Here is a 19,796-nt window from a genome sequence, read left to right as displayed (position 1 = left end):
TTTATTATTTGTTATGATCACAATCAAATGCTTCACTTTCACTAACAGAGCTTCCCTGTGACTCAGCTGGTAAAGAATCCACCCGCAATGCAGGAGACCTGAGTTTGATCCCTGGGTTGGGAAGATCCCCTGGAGAAGGGAACGGCTACTCACTCCAGTATTCTGACCTGGAGAATTCCATGGACTGTATAGTCCATGGGGTTGCAAAGAGTCGGACATGACTGAGCGACTTTCACTTTCACACTGACCCAAATATTTTGGGGGGCTTCCCTGATAGCTCAGTTGGTAATGAATCCGTCTGCAATGCAGGAGACCCCAGTTTGATTCCTGGATCAGGATATAAGATACTAAGAAATTAGTTCAGCAAATGAGAAAAGGAGAACCAAAGAGAAACTAAGAGTTTGCCATCTTTACTTAGTAAAAATTTGGAATATTATCTCTATTGATCAATCTATATCTACATATTTCTAGATATAGAAAGGTATTTGAAAGCAATGACCATTTTTGTTTATTTCAACTTTGCATATATACATACACATAAATACATTCATATTTTATTATTAATATTGCACCTTTCCAATAGCATCATGAGGAAAGTCTAGGCAATATTTTTATCTTCCTTCTCTCCTTTCCAATCACATTTTTTTAGAGGTGGAGACAGTGACTTGTCCAGAGCTCAAAGCAAGTAAGTGGAAAAGCCAGCTTCAAAAAAACAAGGGTTCTGGCTTCTAGTCCAGTGTGCTTTCTTTTTTCCACAGAGTAGACCCCTATTTGAGCATAGCTTTATCTAGAAGATTGGGTATATATGACACTATGTGTATCACCTTATAATAGATTCATCTTGAAAATTTATCTATCCTCCTAATGAATTTTAATTTAGTTTTGTATTGCTAGGTTTTAATTTTGATTTTCTCTTTGATTAAAAAATATAGTTACTTAATGATGTATGTAAGCTACCCATGTCAATGAATGCAAAAATTGTTTCATATTATCTAAAAGGAAACAATTGACCCATTGGCAAAGGGCATGAGCTTTGACTTCTAATTTTCTGACTAGGTAGTAGTCATATTTTTTCATTAGTGGAGTCAATCTTGCCAGCAAGAATGATAACTATTGCTTCTGAGCATAGAACATAAGGAAGGAACTGGAAGGTCACCCATAAATTTGGTCTTAAGGCACCAAACACCAAAAATCAAAATATTACCAAAGAGGAATTTGTCCACAAAGACTGAGGGCCTTGGTTGATAGTTGAGGAGACTGGTTGCTAAACAAAGGGAACTGCTCCAAGTCACTTGGTGGATGTCAGAGCCAAGGCTGAAATCCAGCTTCTGGTCAACCAGCACAAGGCTGTTCACCCTCTCAGCACCACTCTGAAATTAGTTAGGTTTGGATTTATAGTAAGCTGAGGTTCTGAAACTAACAAAGAATAAAATCCTATTGAGAACTATTACAGATGTTTTACCTAAAACTTCAATCACTCGTCTGTAAGCACTTTAATGATGCCTATTGAGCAATCTCTTCTAGTGGTCTTTTGAGCCAGTAGCGGAACATAAGAGAGGTGAAATAAACTGAGAAACCACTCTGAAACAATCAAAATGTGACCATGTGTATCTTTAGCGCATCTGACTTAAGAGCCCCAAACCTACTATCCCATTTCTACCTGAATATCTTGCCTGCATCTTTTATTTTACAACACAAGTTCTTGGGTGCTTAACCTTAGGTCAGAGATCCTTTGAGCTTTAACAATCAATAAACTTAGCTTTAAGTTGGTTTGAGGAGACATTTTGGTGTGTGTTCCGTAGAGTAAACAAATTTAAAAATTTATTGTAAAGGATATTTTCCCCAGAATATATACAGCAGGTGTATAAAAGCTTTAAAAGGCAAGAACTGAAGACTTAAGCTTGGCATTTTTAAAAAACTACATGTTTGTCAACTTATTTTATCTCTTAAGATTTGCAAGTGTTGGTCATAAAATATTTCTTTGCCAATTTAAGTATAGAAATATTTTAACACTGAGGTATTTATCCAAATAAGGGATCATTACCTTCAATAATCTTTGCTTTCAGATGAGAATTTAATATTTCACCATTTTATCAATGATCATCAATGCAAAATACATTTAAGTAAATAAACGTATGTGTTACTTTCTCTGTAATTTAAAAAAACAAGTACCTAAGACATTTACCAAAAATAATTTCTTAGAGTCACTCCTTCACCTCTATCAAGGCAACCTAAATTAAAAAGTCAAAAAAATTATAATTTACTGATTTCCTTAGGCTACTTGAAAATAAATGTGGACCTCTATTCTTCTTACCATTAAACAAAATATTGAACTCTGCCCTTCAGGCATACTGCCATACCTCAAATGCTGATCTTATCATTGCTTGCAAGTCAAACAGAGTTGGACTTTTAAAAGGAAGAAAGGAAAGCCCTCCAGCCATTGGGAAGCACCAGGGGTCAGGCTGGCGGTCTCACTGGTCAGAAAGAACCCACAGTCACAATGCCTGACATTTTTCAATCAAGACCCATACCAGGATTTGAAATAAAACATAAAGAACCATATTCTAAAAATGATGTCCCTTTACATTTGGCCTTTCAGTCATCCCTTTCAGATGTCCCTTCCAGTTCGTTTTATTTGTGAATAGGACATCATAGAATTTTTCTTTTGAATTCTGTACATAATAATAAACAAGCATACTAAATTATAAAGTAACAATACCAAAACAAATCAGAAATTGATGAAGAGTTGGATGGGGATTTTCTCATATGTTTAAAAGATTGGTCACATCCCTTCTGTGTTCCTGGATGTCCATTTTGTACTAAATTGTAAAATGCATGTATGAATTGTACAGAGGAGTTCAAAGTTCTCCAGAAGTACAATATACATAGAATAGGCTGAAATATATTCCATTAACTAAATGTTATTTGCTTGGATAAGTGACTCACTTAAACTCTCTCCCTCTCCACTCCCAGGCAGAGGTTGCCCAGTGGGCTTCCTGGAGCGGACTCTGACATCACTCAAATACTCTTGTAGAGGTGGTGCTGGGTCCTGGAAAATAGCTCTCAATGCTGCAGGTAGCCATCAAAACCCTAAGCTGGAGGAGCTCCGGATAAAAGCACCAAACGGTTAAACGGATAAATGCTTCTCACCGAAATGTATCCCCATATGCATCTTAAAGGCTTCCCTGGTGGCTCAGTGGTAGAGAATCCACCTGCCAAACAGGAGACGCTAGTTTGATCTCTGGGTCAGAAAGATCCCACTCCAGTATTCTTGCTTGGAACATTCCATGGGCAGAGGAGCCTGGCGGGGCTACAGTCCATGGGGTCGCAAAGAGTCGGACACGACTTAGCTACTAAACAACAACAATGTATCTTACATCTTCAGTTTGGACAGAAATGTAAAAGGACTTAACACTGTCTTACACTTCCTCCCCACCCCCACCCCCAAATCTAAAATACCCTTGAGCAGGAAAAGGGCAGAATGACCATTATTTCAATTTTATATTCCAACTAATTGTCTGATTAGTATTATTGGAGAGAAAAGAATGTGACCTAAAATAAAACATCTTGCTCAGGAAAAGCAAGACTGCTTAAAGAACAAATGTGAAAACGGTAGAGTCTTAATTGTGAGGGTTCAAGGGGGAGGGGAGCAATTAGAAAACCTTTCCGGAGGGGAATCTCCGCACTTCTGAAGCCTGACAAACACAAGGGGGCAGGCAGAGCTCGAGTCAGGCTTCAAAACCGGCTGCCTGAAGGGAGCTAACCTATTTTAGCTCGCCCTCCGGATATTTATCAGTTCTCTCGGCAAGCCAAGAACTGTGATGCTGACAGGCGGGTTTAGTTCGTACTTGGTCTAATTACTGCGAAGAGAACAGGAACGTCTTTAATGACAGCTGCCCTAACAGCGGGCTTTGGAAGAGCCTGGGGCTACACTCCCCAGAACTTATTCTTTGGGGCGACCCTAGCGATTTCTATCTGACTGCATTTCTCACCCTTTCCAAAAGCCTCTTTCTCCTTTCGCAATGAAATTTGGTTGCAAAGCGGGGGCTTGTTGAAATCTCACCAATCCCGAGAACTGTACCCGTCATAATTTAAAAGGAGACAGCAGGGGGCGAGGGGGAGGCTCTGCCTCCTCTAGTTTGACTTTTAATTCCAGCTCTCCTTCTTATGCAAATTTGCGCCCGAGTTTCTCCCTTTACTGCCCCGGGTTTTGATTCAAACTCCAGCCAAGTTGCTTCTAACTTGCCTCTTGGGCTTGCAAGTTTCAGAGAGAAATAAACATTCCCTGGGCGGGTTCCCATTGGATTTGGGGAGTGGGAGGTAAAATGGGGATTCTCGTGGATTGCAGGAGGCTGAAGTCCCAACCCTAGCAGCTCAGAAAGAAGCGAGCCCCCTCACTTCCAGGACAACCTGTTGCGCCTTCTATCTCCTCCCCTGCGCGCCGTTTCCCCGCCTTGGCCCCCAGGACGTGATTGGCAGGAGTCGCTACCCAACCCTGGTCTCGGGGCCTCCTCCCCGGACTCACGATTGGCCTCCTGGGAGGACCGGAGTTAAGGGGGTGCGAGGGGTGGGATTTCCCTCAAAGCTCAGGGTCCCGGGACCTGGAAAGGAGGAGTGGAGGAGACTCAGTCCTCCGCGCGCCTGAGCCGCGAGCCGTGGAGCTGGGCCGGCCGGGATGGTGTAGCCTCCCCGCGCAGCCCCAGCCTGGACCGCGCGGGGCCACTTTCCCATCCTTCTGGTCCATCCTCGCTGCAGTGAGACGCCGCGGGCGCCGTGCGGAGTTCCTGGCACTTTCCGGAGGACGCTCTCACCTACTGCCCGGGACTGGGAGTGACTGCGCTCTCCAGGGGACCGGGTTGAGCCGTCACAACCGGACCATGCGAGCCACCGGGACCCCCGGGGTCACCGCGCGCACGCGCCCCGCAGGAAACCCCACCAAGTCTCCACCGACGCCTCCGACGCCGCCCGGGCTGGTGCTGCTGCTTCTCCTGTCACTGGTAAGCCGCGTCCGGGCACAGCCACCTGACCCCGGCCGGGCCTTGCTGTCCCCGGATCTCGCGGGGGCTGCAGGGGTCCCCGCCGAAGAAGCCATAGTGCTGGCGAACCGCGGGCTCCGGGTGCCCTTCGGCCGTGAGGTCTGGCTGGATCCGTTGCAGGACCTAGTGCTGCAGGTGCAACCGGGGGATCGGTGCGCGGTGACCGTGCTAGACAACGACGCGCTGGCCCAGCGGCCCGGCCGCCTGCGTCCCAAGCGCTTCCCCTGCGACTTCGGCGCGGGAGAGGTGCGCTACTCGCACCTGGGCGCGCGCAGCCCGTCGCGGGATCGAGTCCGGCTGCAGCTGCGCTACGACGCGCCGGGAGGGGCGGCCGTGCTCCCCTTGGTGCTGGAGGTGGAGGTGGTCTTCACCCAGCTGGAGGTTGTGACGCGGAACCTGCCCCTGGTCGTGGAGGAGCTGCTGGGGACCAGCAATGCCCTGGACGCGCGGAGCCTGGAATTCGCCTACCAGCCCGAGACCGAGGAGTGTCGCGTGGGCATCCTGTCTGGTTTGGGCGCGCTGCCTCGCTACGGGGAACTCCTTCACTACCCGCAGGTCCCGGGCCCGGCCAGCGAGGGGGACACCCAGGAGCCCCTCCTGATGGACTGCAAAGCCTTCCAGGAACTGGGCGTGCGCTACCGCCACACCGCCCCCAGTCGTTCTCCGAACAGGGACTGGGTGCCCATGGTGGTGGAGCTGCGATCGCGAGGCTCTCCTGTGGGCAGCCCGGCTTTGAAGCGCGAGCACTTCCAAGTGCTGGTGAGAATCCGAGGAGGGGCTGAGAACACCGCCCCCAAGCCCAGCTTCGTGGCCATGATGATGATGGAGGTGGACCAGTTTGTCCTGACCGCCCTGACCCCAGACATGCTGGCCGCCGAGGATGCGGAGTGTGCCCCAGACTTGCTGATCTTCAATCTCACCTCTCCATTCCAGCCCGGCCAGGGCTTCCTGGTGAGCACTGACGACCGCAGTCTGCCCCTCTCCTCCTTCACTCAGAGGGATTTGCACCTCCTGAAGATTGCCTATCAGCCCCCCTCTGAAGACTCTGACCAGGAGCGTCTCTTTGAACTGGAGCTGGAAGTAGTGGACCCAGAAGGCGCTGCCTCCGATCCTTTTTCCTTCATGGTAGTGGTGAAGCCCATGAACACGCTGGCTCCAGTGGTCACCCGGAACACTGGTCTTATTCTCTACGAGGGCCAATCTCGGCCCCTCACTGGCCCTGCAGGCAGTGGACCACAAAACTTGGTCATCAGTGATGAAGACGACTTAGAGGCCGTAGAGCTGGAGGTGGTGGCCGGGCTCCGGCATGGTCACCTTGTCCTTCTGGGTGCCTCCAATGGCAACTCTGCCCCTAAGACCTTTACTGTAGCTGAGCTAGCAGCCGGCCGAGTGGTCTACCATCACGATGACAAAGACGGCTCGCTAAGTGACAACCTCGTGCTCCGAATGGTGGACGGGGGACGCAGGCACCAGGTACAGTTTCTGTTCCCCATCACCTTAGTGCCTGTGGATGACCAGCCCCCAGTCCTCAATGCCAACACGGGGCTGACGCTGGCAGAGGGCGAAACTGTGCCCATCCTGCCCCAAGCTCTGAGTGCAACTGACATGGACTCAGAGGACTCTCTGCTGCTTTTTGTGCTCGAGTCACCCTCCTCCACTGCAGGGCATCTGCTTCTCCGCCAGACCCATCTTCCCCAGGGGGAGGAGATGCTTCTTGGGAGCCCTTGGAGAAAACAGGGAGCATTCTATGAGAAAACAGTGACAGAGTGGCGGCAGCAAGACATAACAGAGGGGAGACTTTTCTACAGGCACGCTGGGCCCCACAGCCCTGGGCCAGTGATTGACCAGTTCACATTTCGTGTCCAGGATAACCACGACCCCCCTAATAAGTCTGGGCTACAGAGGTTCATGATACGCATTCATCCCGTAGACCGCCTCCCTCCTGAGCTGGGCAGCGGCTGTCCCCTTCGGATGGTGGTACAGGAATCCCAGCTCACACCTCTGAGGAAGAAGTGGCTACGCTACACGGACCTGGACACGGATGACCGAGAACTCCGTTACACGGTGACCCAGCCCCCGATGGACACAGATGAAAACCACTCACCAGCCCCACTGGGCACCTTGGTCCTGACCGACGATCCTTCGGTGGTGGTCGCCCATTTTACCCAAGCGCAGGTCAACCACCATAAAATTGCTTACAGGCCTCCAGATCAGGAGCTGGGAGTGGCAGCCCGAGTGGCCCAGTTTCAATTCCAGGTGGAGGACCGAGCTGGGAACGTGGCTCCAGGCACCTTCACCTTTTATCTGCAGCCAGTGGACAACCAGCCGCCCGAAATCCTCAACACTGGCTTCACCGTTCAGGAGAGGGGCCACCACATCCTGAGTGAGGCTGAGTTGGGCGTGCGTGATGTGGACACTGATGTGGCCCACATCACCTTCACACTCATACAGGTGCCCAAACATGGCCACATGAAGCTGTCTGGACAGGTACTGCATGTCGGTGGGATTTTCCACTTGGAGGACATAAAACAGGGTCGGATTTCCTACGCCCATAATGGGGCTGAGTCTCTGACCGACAGCTGCTCCTTGGAGGTCAGTGACAGACACCACGTGGTGCCCGTCACTCTCAGAGTGAATGTCCGGCCAATGGATGGGGAGGTGCCCATGCTGAGCCTTCCTGCAGGCATGCTGGGGTCCTATCTGGACGTTTTAGAAAACAGGGCTACTGAAATCACTGCCAGTGTTATCAGGGGGACCAACGGGGATGCTGATGATTTGATGTTGACTTTCCTCTTGGAAGATCCACCCCTATATGGAGAAATCCTGGTCAATGGAGTTCCAGCAGAGCAGTTTACCCAAAGAGACATCTTGGAGGGCTCTGTCGTCTATGCTCACACAAGTGGGGAGATAGGTCTCTTGCCCAAAGAAGACTCTTTCAACCTGAGTCTGTCGGATATGTCTCAAGAATGGAGAATAGGCGGTACCACTATCCAAGGAGTTACCGTGTGGGTGACCATCCTCCCTGTTGACAGCCAGGCCCCAGAAATTTCTGTAGGTGAACGGTTTATCGTGCTGGAAGGCGATAAAAGCGTTATAACCTCAATGCACATAAGTGCTGAAGACATCGATTCTCTCAATGATGACATCTTGTGCACCATCGTCATTCAGCCTACCTCGGGTTATGTGGAGAACATCTCTCCAGCCCCCGGCTCTGAAAAATCGAGAGCAGGAATAGCTATAAGTGCTTTTACTCTGAAAGATCTCAGGCAAGGTCATATAAACTATGTCCAGAGTGTCCATAAAGGAGTAGAACCGGTGGAAGACAGATTTATATTTCGCTGTTCTGATGGCATTAACTTTTCAGAGAGACATTTTTTCCCCATTGTAATCATTCCCACCAACGATGAACAGCCAGAAATATTCATCAGGGAATTTATGGTGATGGAAGGCATGAGTCTGGTGGTTGATACACCCATCCTCAATGCCGCTGATGCTGATGTTCCTCCGGATGACTTAACTTTCACTATTACCAGGTTTCCCACCCACGGTCACGTCATGAACCAGCTGATAAATGGCACCATTTTGGTGGAAAGCTTCACCTTGGACCAGATCATAGAGAGTTCCAGCATCATTTATGAGCACGATGACTCTGAGACTCAGGAAGACAGTTTCGTGATTAAACTCACAGATGGTAAGCACTCTGTGGAAAAGATGGTCCTCATTATGGTTATTCCTGTTGATGACGAGACCCCTAGGATGGCCATCAATAATGGACTGGAAATAGAAATCGGGGAAACCAAAATTATCAACAACAGAATATTAATGGCAACTGATTTAGATTCCGAAGACAAATCCTTGGTTTACATTATTCGTTATGGGCCAGGACATGGCTTATTACAGAGACAAAAACCTGCAGGTGTCTTTGAAAATATCACATTGGGCATGAATTTTACTCAGGATGAAGTAGACAGAAATTTGATTCAGTATGTCCATTTTGGGCAAGAGGGCATTCGGGATCTAATTAAATTTGATGTGACGGATGGAATCAATGCCCTCATAGATCGCTACTTTTATGTGTCTGTTGGAAGCCTTGACATTGTCTTCCCCGATGTGATAAGTAAAGGAGTGTCCTTGAAAGAAGGCGGTAAGGTCACCCTCACAACAGATCTACTGAGCACTAGTGACCTGAACAGCCCTGATGAAAACTTAGTTTTTACCATCACCAGGGCTCCCATGAGAGGCCACTTAGAAAGCACAGACCAACCTCAAGTGTCTATCACATCTTTCACTCAGCTCCAACTGGCTGGCAACAAAATCTACTATATCCACACAGCTGATGATGAGGTAAAGATGGACAGTTTTGAGTTTCAAGTCACTGATGGACGTAACCCTGTCTTTCGGACATTCCGTATCTCCATCAGCGATGTGGACAACAAAAAGCCAGTGGTCACCATCCATAACCTGGTTGTCAGTGAAGGTGAAAAGAAGCTGATTACTCCCTTTGAACTCACCGTGGAAGACAGGGATACTCCAGACAAACTCTTGAAATTCACTGTCACCCAGGTGCCTGTTCATGGTCAACTCCTATTCAACAATACCAGACCCGCCCTGGTTTTTACCAAGCAGGACTTGAATGAAAACTTAATCAGCTACAGACATGATGGTACCGAGTCAAGTGAAGACAGCTTCTCCTTCACAGTGACTGATGGTTCCCATACAGAGTTCTATGTTTTTCCTGATACAGTTTTTGAAACAAGAAGACCCCAAGTAATGAAGATCCGGATCTTAGCTATTGACAACAGAGTCCCCCAAATTGCAGTGAACAAAGGGGCCTCTACACTTCGCACTCTGGCCACAGGCCACTTGGGGTTCATGATCACAAGTAAAGTATTGAAAGCAGAGGACAGAGACAGCTTACATGTTTCTCTCCAGTTTATTGTGACGGAGGCCCCTCGACATGGATATCTCCTTAACCTGGGCCAAGGCAACCACAGTGTGACTCAGTTTACACAAGGTATGGTTCACTTTTCTTTCTTTATAATCAAAGGGCACTCCAAGTCTTACTTCTTAAGATATGGCTGTCATTGATAACTTTGTAAGTAGAGTGTCAAATTAGAGGCCAGGGAGGACTTCCCTGGTGGTCCAGTGGTTAGGACTCCATGCAGGAGGTGTGGGTTTGATCCCTGGTCCAGGAACTAAGATCCCATGTGTCACGTAGCACTGCCAAAAAAAAATTAAATTAAAAAATAGAGTCCAAGGAAAGAGAAGGAAAGGGAAATAAAAGAAAGGCGAAAATACAGGGACTCTGTTTCCTATGAGAACAGCTCCCTTCTTGCCATATGTCTCACTGTAGTGACCTTCATTAGTAGGAGTATTGTATTTTGAAAATATAAGCTAAGATGCCAAAGAAAGAGCTGAACTTCAGTGAATTAAATTTGAAGCAGGCTTTTCAACTCTGTTCCATTAGCCCCACTATTCCTCTGAGCAACCTGTTTTGTATGCGGAAGACAGTTCATGAAGCATGTTAGCATCTTAGAGAAAGATGTGCTTTCTAAATTTTCTGAATCCACATAATTATTATTACCAGCCACCATTCAAATAGGGGCCTCTCAGGTGCTGCAGTGGTAAAGAATCCATCTGCCAATGCGGGAGACACAAGAGACACAGGCTCCATCTCTGGGTCAGGAAGATCCCTTGGAGTAGGAAATGGCAACCCACTTCAGTACTCTTGCCTGGGAAATTCCATGGATAGTGGAGCCTGGCGAGCTATAGTCTGTGAAATCACAGAGTCGGACATGACTGAGCACATCCGTGTGTTACCATTCAAATAGACCTTTCCAATTTGTATTAATTTGATTGCTTTTTAGAGGGTTGTTCTAAGACTATTATTATTGTTAGCAACTTTGTAATGAAAATAGAAAGATGTATTTATATTTACTTTGTAGATTTTAGAATTTTTATAAGATTTTATGAGACTAACACCTGTCCAAAAATATAACAGGTAAACACTTATCTAGATTTAGAACGATTATATATGTACAAGGCATGTTACCTGAACCACACAAGAAAAGAAAGTATATTTAATAATGTGTAAGAAGACCAGGTGGCGCTAGTGGTAAAGAACCTGCCTGCTAATGCAGGAGACGTAAGAGACAGGGGTTTGATCCTTGGGTTGGGAAGTCCCCTGGAGGAGGGCATGACAACCCACTCCAGTATTCTTGCCTGGAGAACCTAATGGACAGAGGAGCCTGGGGTCGCAAAGAGTCAGACACGATTGAAGTGACTTAGCACAACAAGAAGACAGGAAGTCCATCACCAAAATATATATCCAGTTCATTGTTAAGAGCCTAAAGATATTTTAACAAAATTAGTAGTAGGAGGAAATTATTTTCTCATTTCACACCTCCTCTCTGCCTTGTGTCAAACACAGTAACAAATGGTATTGCCTCAAGCATCTGCATTCTTGGAGATGAATGCATTTTTGTAACCTCGATTTTCTTTGTGTGTCCACAGAGTCTGAGACAGGAAGGGCAGGTGACCTGTGCAGAGTTACTCAATGACTAAAGGGAGAAGCCCATTCAATCTGCTGGCTTGGGAGTTAGACCTCTGTTTTCTAGAATGTGCAACTTTCATTACAAAGAGTTTTGGGTTGCTTTCATGAAAATCTCACCCTTGTCAGGATGGAAACCAGATCTCTCCTGTGTGAGCTCTGTGGGTTCCAGATGGAGTTAAACCCCAGGGCTTCCCAAGGGGGAGTGTTATTGTCCTGTAACAGTGTTAGACTCTTAGGTAACAAATGCTTTAATAAACATGGATGTCGCAGAGTGTAGTGTTAAAGTAAACTGCTTCTCTGTTTTAGATTCTGGCAAATAGCCCTACCCTTCAACCTCCTGATTCTTGGCTGAAAGCCTGAATATATATCCTAGGGCCTGCAGGGACAGGAAAACTTCTGGGTGCCAAGTGTCATGCAAGACCAGCAGGAAACGTGTGTGAAGGCTTTCTGAGGATAGAGATGCATGCACTCTTAGACTGGTTTCTTTTCTTGGAAAGGAAAAAGGATGAAAGGAATATTGAAAGGTTATTCTTTAGAGGATCGAAAATGTTACTTCAAATGAATCCTGTGATCAGAAAAAAGAATCTGATTGTAGTGATTTTTTAAAAAAAAGAATTTCTGAATGAAAATAGGGCAAGGATATTTAATTTAAATTCCATGGACCAAGTCCAACAGCTCAAAATATTGGAATATTATTTCCTGAATACTGAGTCATTAAATCATGCTATTTCAGTACAGACCTTTGCTCTGTCACTGGCTTGGAATCACCATGATTGCTTTTTTGTGGTCATTTGTAAATATAGAGTAGCTGTGAGTTTATTATAAAAAGTGAATATAAATTTTTAAGATTACATTTTAGGAGAAAGCATCACGTTCCAATGAGAATGCAAATACTGAACATAGGAAAATTGTTTTTATTTAATCACACAAGGACTCATTTCAACAAGTTGAGGCTGGTGTTTGATTCAGAGGAGTTATTATGGAAATCAGATGAGTGAGTGAAAATGGAGAAAGCTCCATTACCGCGGTTACCATGGCTGCTCTTGCAGCAGAGGAAGTCATGTCGCTGTTGCTCAGTCGCTCAGCCACGTCCTGCTCTTTGCGACCCCGTGGACTGCAGCACACCAGGCTCCTCTGTCCTCCACCATCTCCCAGAGTCTGCTCAAATTCATGCCCATTGAGTCGGTGATGCTATCTAACCATCTCATCCTCTGCCAGAGGAAGTGGAAGCAGTGTCTAAAGTGACGACTGTGCTGTCTTTTTCTTTGTTTTATCATGAAGGGACAAGCTGAACAATATTTTGATGGATTTTCAATACACTGAATTAAGTCAGCTTAGCATATATGGCTTGGGAAGGTTATTGCCAAATAGGTTGACTAAATGGTCCCTAAGAGAAAAAAAAAAAAACCATGATTTCTAAAACATACTAACTTTCACTCTTAGGAAAAGTAACCAAGGTAGAATTAGACAGATTAGGGAAATTTTTTAGTTCTTTTCAAACATCATGTTTTGTCGAGATATGCTTCTTTGCTCTGTCCACCGCAGGTCTCAAGTACCAGGATTTTTTTTCTGTACAACAAATACATAGTGATAGCTTATGGGAGATAATTTATCACTTTCTGAGATTTCCCCAAAGATAACCAAGGTGTGGTTACCAGGAATGTCAATTAATTTAGAATTAAAAAAAAAAAAAATGAAATGATTGTGTAGATAAACTGAAATAAATCTGATGCAAGTTTAAGAGCAAGAAGAAAATCTAGTTAATTATCCTAAGTTTACTTTTAAAAGACAGCATTTTGGCTATTAGATTTTTATCTTTTTAATACTTCTGTGCCTTAAGAGGCAAGTGTTTATATATATATAAACATAATAATATGCTCAGGCGCTCAGTCGTGTCTGACTCTTTGTGACCCCATGGACAGTAGCCCACCAGGCTCCTCTGTCCATGGATTTCCCAGGCAAGAATACTGGAGTGGGTTGCCATTTCCTTCTCCAGGGGATCTTCCCAACCCAGGGATTGAACCTAAGTCTCCTGCATTGCAGGTGCATTTGTTACCAGCTGAGCCAGCAGAGAAGTCCTATATATAATATAAACACATTATATATATATATACACACACGTATATAAATACATATATATAAAAGTATATATAAGCATATACATTTTATGTAAAATACTTATATTTTATAAATACTTATTTATATTCTATAAATACTTATATATAGAGGCACCTATAGAATAACTGTTGCAATCAAAGTCTTTACTTGAGATTTTGAACAATGCATTAGTAAGAAAATTATAAAAAGAGTTTTCGTTTGTTTCATCTAATCAATAGTTTAGGTCTAACTTGGAGGGAAAATTTAACTCTTGAGTATCTTATAACTGAATTCATGTTCTCATTACTTTAAAAAAGAAAACTTCTGAAAAATCAGCCTTGAAGTGGTAATTTGTTTTAATGAAACGATCTCCCAAGTACTATAGTTTTTGTTTAGAAAACATTGATACAAGGACTGGGTGTTGTTTTTTTTTTTTTTCTTTTTCTTATAGTACAACCTTTAGATTTTCTTATAGAATTAAAGATGACCTTTCCACATGACCAGACGATGTTGTCTTTCTGCTAAGCACCTAAGAGTCAGAGCAGAGTTCCCTTCACTCCTTCACCAATAAAACTAAAGTTGAGAGTTGTAAGAGTAAACTGGGAAAGACCAATACATGAGGTTTCACTCCTTATCCTGCAGAAACATCATCCATACAAAGGGAAAGATGCAAGTGTGGGCTACCAGACCTCCAGCCTCTTTAATTTTAGATTAAGACACATTTGAGCCTTTATTGAGTGTAAGATCCTTGAGCAAAGGACCATGGAAACAGAAAACAAAAATTTTCAACCTTCTACAGAAGGTAACCATGCAGAAAGAGGCAGAATTTGGGGAAATTAGAGTTAGAGATGAAGTTCTAAGGAGAACAAAACATCTTGAACTTGCTTTGTCCTTAAGTATCTTTATGCACAAGAAGGTACTGTTAACTATTAAATCAGATTTCCCCCTCTTCAAATGTCTGATGGTAAGCAAGTCACCTTTCAAATCTATGCGAGCCAAGGTAGATTGTATGTTGGAGCTATAGAAGTTCATGGAGTAACTGGTCATTTTTAATACTCTGCATCACTTGAGGGATCTTCCCTGGCAGTCCAGTGATTAAGACTTCACCTTCCATTGCAGGGGGTACAAGTTCAATCCCAGGTCGGGGAGCTAAGATCCCGCATGCCTCGAAGCCAGAAAACCACAAACAGAAAATAGAAACTAATACTGTGCATCACGTGATACTTTCATAAAATCATTTTCTTATACGTGATGCCTATAAACTCCATAGCTTGAACTGATTAAAGATCTTAGAAGATAAATAAACCACACACGAGACAAATATTGCTTATCACTGTTGAAGCAATCTTTAGCCATGATCTTGATATTAAGTAATCTTGAAAATAACTACTTTCTGATTGGCCCAGATCTATAATAATAGTGGTCTACTAGTGAGTCATGGGAGTGTCACAGGGCAGAATGATGTTTGTTTTATTATGTTGTCTGTGTGGCATTGTTACGGAGAAAAACACAAAATGGATGAATAAATTTTAAAATTGTGTATTAGTCAATACTGAACATAAACCATACCAGTGAACTTGAGAGCTTGAATAGAAAATAGTAGAAAAAAACATTTCCGAGGCAGAATAATTTTTCACTCTGAATAAAGGTTTCAGCTTTTACTAGATGTTTTCTAAGTTCTCTTTGGTACTGGGTCATGATAGAAACTTCAATCTGTGAGATTTTTTTTTTTTTTTCATTTTTTTCTTTCAAAAATTTGGAGAGCTTAGAAACAGCCTGCTGTAACACAAGAGGAAAGAAAAGTTAGCCCAAAGGGAAAGCAGAAGAACCTCTGTCCTCTCAGGGCCAGGGAGGCAAAGGGTGTGATTTCTGTCGTGCCAGGAAATCTGCCATGCCTCAAAATATCTCCCTTTCCACCTGTCATGGAGTCTGACATTCCGTATTTAGATAGTCACTCCTTTGGTGCATGAACATGCAAATACCATTGGGAGGGGCAACACCTTGCTATTATTATAGCCTAACTCTTGCACTCTATTTATCTGTGTAAGGGATCAGATTTCCAAGGCACAGCTGAAATCAAGGGGGCTTAGAGATAGGAGAAATAAGATAGCACCAATTCCCTTAGGAGAAGAAGATGTAAACGTGGTTCAGAAGAGTAACAGCCAACAGGACTTACCATCCGTAATGAATCACCAGTTTTGCCCTAGTAATTAATCATCTTGTTATTTGGTTGTTTTCTAGCTGACATTGATGATATGAAAATATGCTATGTCTTAAGAGAAGGGGCTAATGCCACGAGTGACATATTCCACTTTACGGTTGAAGATGGGGGTAAGTATTCACTCTCCTGTTAGTATAAACAAGAAGAGTGACTTTTATTCATCGCTCTTTGACAGCCTTCATACAAGGAATCTGTATCAAGTATCAGTTTAGGCTCACCTAAATTTTTATGGAGTGAATTTGGTATTTTCTCTAGAAAATCTTACGTTCTCAATCAGACACTATCCTACTCTGCAGTGATTGTGAATACATGTCCTAGTTATATTATTTTTGTCTTGTGATTTGTAAAGCACTAAAGAGAAAGATCTATATAAATAGGATCCTCATGTCCAGTTGTTCAGATTTTGCTCTGCATAAAGCTGCCTACTTGAGGGGACAGGATGTTGAACCCGCCAGCCCCACTTGCAAAGCATGTCCTATCTAGAAAAAGGGGGTGCCTTTTTCTAATTTGCTTGGGTGCTGTGTGGACTAAGGCTGGTGGATGATACAAAGCATTCACCAAGAGATCAATGCTAAGTAAATATACGTTTCATCTCATCAAGTTCAGTATGTCTAATGATTGTCTTAGTTTGGGGAATTTAGAGACTTAGTCTAGCTAAACTTTTCCTTAGTGGAGTCTGAATACTGCAGAGTATAGACTATGACCTGAGATCTAAGCCACCTCGGTAATTTTTTGTCGTCACTCCCTCAGTGCCCTGACAGCCACTCCCATTGTTCAGTTCTCACACCCTAGGAGGAAAGCTGGCCACTTCTAGATTGGTCATAAAGATGTTTGTGTTCTTGTTTGCTCTCAGAAGAAGCAAAAGGATCTCAGGAAGAATGTGTGGACAGGACACAGGAAATGAGGGGACCTGTGTGCAAGGGAAGAGAGAGGGAGAAATAATTCTGATTCAGTCATCTGTTTCTTTATGACACCTTATAAAAATGCACACTGTTCTGTCATCTATCTCAAAAAGATTCTGTGCTTACCCTTCCTATTTTTTGAAGTATTAAATCGTGCTTGTTTAAAATATCATTGGACGTAACAGGATTGCAAGCTCTGAAAAATGACATCTGCTGAGTGTGTGCCAGAGAGGCAAAAAAAAAAAAAAGTGTCAGTTTGGGTTCAACTAAATTTAGTAAGTTTAATAACTTTATTTTTTATCAACCAAATTATACTTTACTATTCCACATATTGATAAGTGAATCTTAGTAGGAAACCAAATTCTGAGAAGGAAATCAGCTTATAGAAAACTAATCTGCTTGTTGAATCTTGCTGCTCAAATGGGAAATTTCACTGTGAGTAAACTTTAGAATGAGACTCTGAAATAATTCAGATTTGTATTTTATATACACATATTTTTGTATATATATACACACACACAGAGATACACACACATATATTTGTTGGCTTCCCAGGTGGCATAGTGGTAAAGAATCTGCCTGCCATGCAGGAGACACAGGAGATGTAAGAGACACAGGTTTTATCCCTGGGTCAAGAAGATCTCCTGGAGGAGGAAATGGCAACCCACTGCAGTATTCTTGCCTGGAGAACCCCATGGACAGAGGAGCGTAGCAGGCTACAGTTCAGTGTCACAAAGAGTCAAGCACGACTGGGCATCTTAGCACACACACACACACACACACACACACACATATGTTTTCCCTCATAGCTCAGTTGGTAAAGAATCTGCCTGCGGTGCAAGAGACTCTAGTTCGATTTCCTGGGTCGGGAAGATCCGCTGGAGAAGGGATACGCTACCCACTCCAGTATTCTTGGGTTTCCCTTGTGACTCAGCTGGTAAGGACTCCGCCTGCAATGTGGAAGACCTGGGTTCGATTCCTGGGTTGGGAAGATCCACTGGAGAAGGGAAAGGCTACACACTCCAGTATTCTGGCCTAGAGAATTCCATGGACTGTATAGTCCATGGGGTCGCAAAGAGTCAGACACAACTGAGCAACTTTCACTATATATATATGTATATATATATATAAAAAATATATAAACTTAAGGACTAAATTGTTGGCTTAAAGCACCATGTATATATCTCAGAATGACTGAATAAACCTCAATAACAAAAGTATCATTTTCTTTAAAACTGCCAAAAAAGTTTCAAACCCAATGACTACAATTCCAAGACATCATAGCCCTTACTTTTCTATATATTTTACTTTTTCTTTCTTTTTATTCACATATATGCTCTGTTATTCTGCACATTTCTTTCCTAAGCTGGATGGACTTTCAGTATTTACTCTGAAATTTTGGTCTGTGTTCAAACATGAGAAAACACTATGCTGTATCATATTTCACAATATTAAGTGAGGAATGACTAGCTGAAGAGACTGGGTTTATTTTTGGATTTGCTGAAAAAATGAATGAGCCTCTAAAGACTGTGTTTATGGAAATAGGAACTAAATCATTTCGGGAGCTTTTTCAGAGCTAGAGTTTCATGTGAGAGAGAAAACGTCCAGAGATACTGTCCTTTACTCTTTTCTTCCCCACTGATCATGTGTTACTCATAGAGTTCAGGCAGATTCTGGCAACTTTCAGTGGAACAGAATTTATTTTTAATTTCCCCAATGCAAGAAAACTTCTCTTTGACGGAATAGTCATAGAGAACCTGCAAGGTTAAAAACTGAAAAGTCACATACGTATTTCAAAATATTTTTAGTCTGATACTTATTTTTTCCATTGTCTATAACATATCCTAATATTTGAATGAGAAGTGCAATGCTACTTAAACTTACAGAGAATATTGAGTGAAATTCTTCTCTCTGGAAAGTGTGAGGTATTTTGACAAACAGAAGTAAAAAAAAAATTTTTTTTGCAATATTTGTGAGGAAAGAAAAAATAATTTTCTTTCCTTTCTACAAAAATATTATAGTAAGAATTTTAAATTTTTTCTGACCTAGCTATGTATCTTCTAGTTGTGCAGTCAATAATTTCATCAAAATCCATTCTAGAAAAGCCCTATTTTATAGACTGTAATAAAAACATGTATTTTCAATATGGTCAAATGTAACAATGTAAATTTCATCAACTAGATGGCATGTTTTTGAAGACACATTTATGATATCATTTAACACTTCTCAAAGATATGTATGTCTCAGGAATTATGGCAGGTACTTGAATCTTATGAACAAGGATTAGCCTTGCTTCTCAGTTGGAAGGATCCAGGTCTTGGAACAACCAGATAATTTCCCCAAACACGACCATCCTTCCAGAAAGTTACAAGAGCTCCTCAAGGGTATTTATTCTCCCCATCTGATGACAAACTTTTTAGACCAGAGGGTTTGGTTATTGAATTCAGCTATTGTGATTTATTGTCATTTATCAATATTTTATTTACTTTCCTGGTGACTCAGTAGTAAAGAATCTACCTATCAATGCAGGAGATGTGGGTTCAATTCTTGGGTCGAGACTATCCCCTGGAGAAGGAAATAGCAACCCACTCCAGTATTCTTGCTTGGGAAATTCCATGGACAGAGGAGCCTAGCAGGCTACAGTCCATGGGGTCACAAAGAGTCAGACACGACTTAGCTACTAAACAACAGCAATCAATACTTTATATAATTTTGTAAGCCTATGTATAAACCATTCTCATGAAATATATGAAATGCTTTTAACATTTCACATCTGGGAAGCAAATCAAAGTCTCACATCATAAAACCAAGAACTCTCTACCACCAATTCTCTCTTCAACCCACTAAATTCACTTTCTTCAAATCTACCATATTTATTTTAGAATAGCAACTGTCTAAATAAATTTACTAGAGCAAATAGAATCTTCAAATAATCTTAAAAATAAAATATAGCTTTGAATTTCAGGAATCAAGAATGGGAGAAGAGA

General features: G+C 43.1%; 1 protein-coding gene across 1 annotated transcript in view; it reads left to right on the top strand.

The window, feature by feature from the left end:
- Positions 1 to 4,587: 4,587 nt before the first annotated feature.
- Positions 4,588 to 19,796, top strand: part of FREM2 (FRAS1 related extracellular matrix 2) — a 154,284-nt gene continuing 139,075 nt past the window's right edge. Inside the window, exons 1-2 of the mRNA XM_043478121.1 lie at positions 4,588 to 10,050; positions 15,928 to 16,017. Coding sequence (XP_043334056.1) covers positions 4,878 to 10,050; positions 15,928 to 16,017 — 5,263 coding nt within the window. The 5' untranslated portion in view covers positions 4,588 to 4,877. The remainder of the gene's footprint in view (positions 10,051 to 15,927; positions 16,018 to 19,796) is intronic.

This window comes from Cervus canadensis, chromosome 9 (assembly GCF_019320065.1).
Source record: "Cervus canadensis isolate Bull #8, Minnesota chromosome 9, ASM1932006v1, whole genome shotgun sequence".
Taxonomy (NCBI): domain Eukaryota; kingdom Metazoa; phylum Chordata; class Mammalia; order Artiodactyla; family Cervidae; genus Cervus; species Cervus canadensis.
The sequence above is the reverse complement of the archived record's forward strand: the minus strand, read 5'-3'. Positions and strand labels throughout refer to the sequence as shown.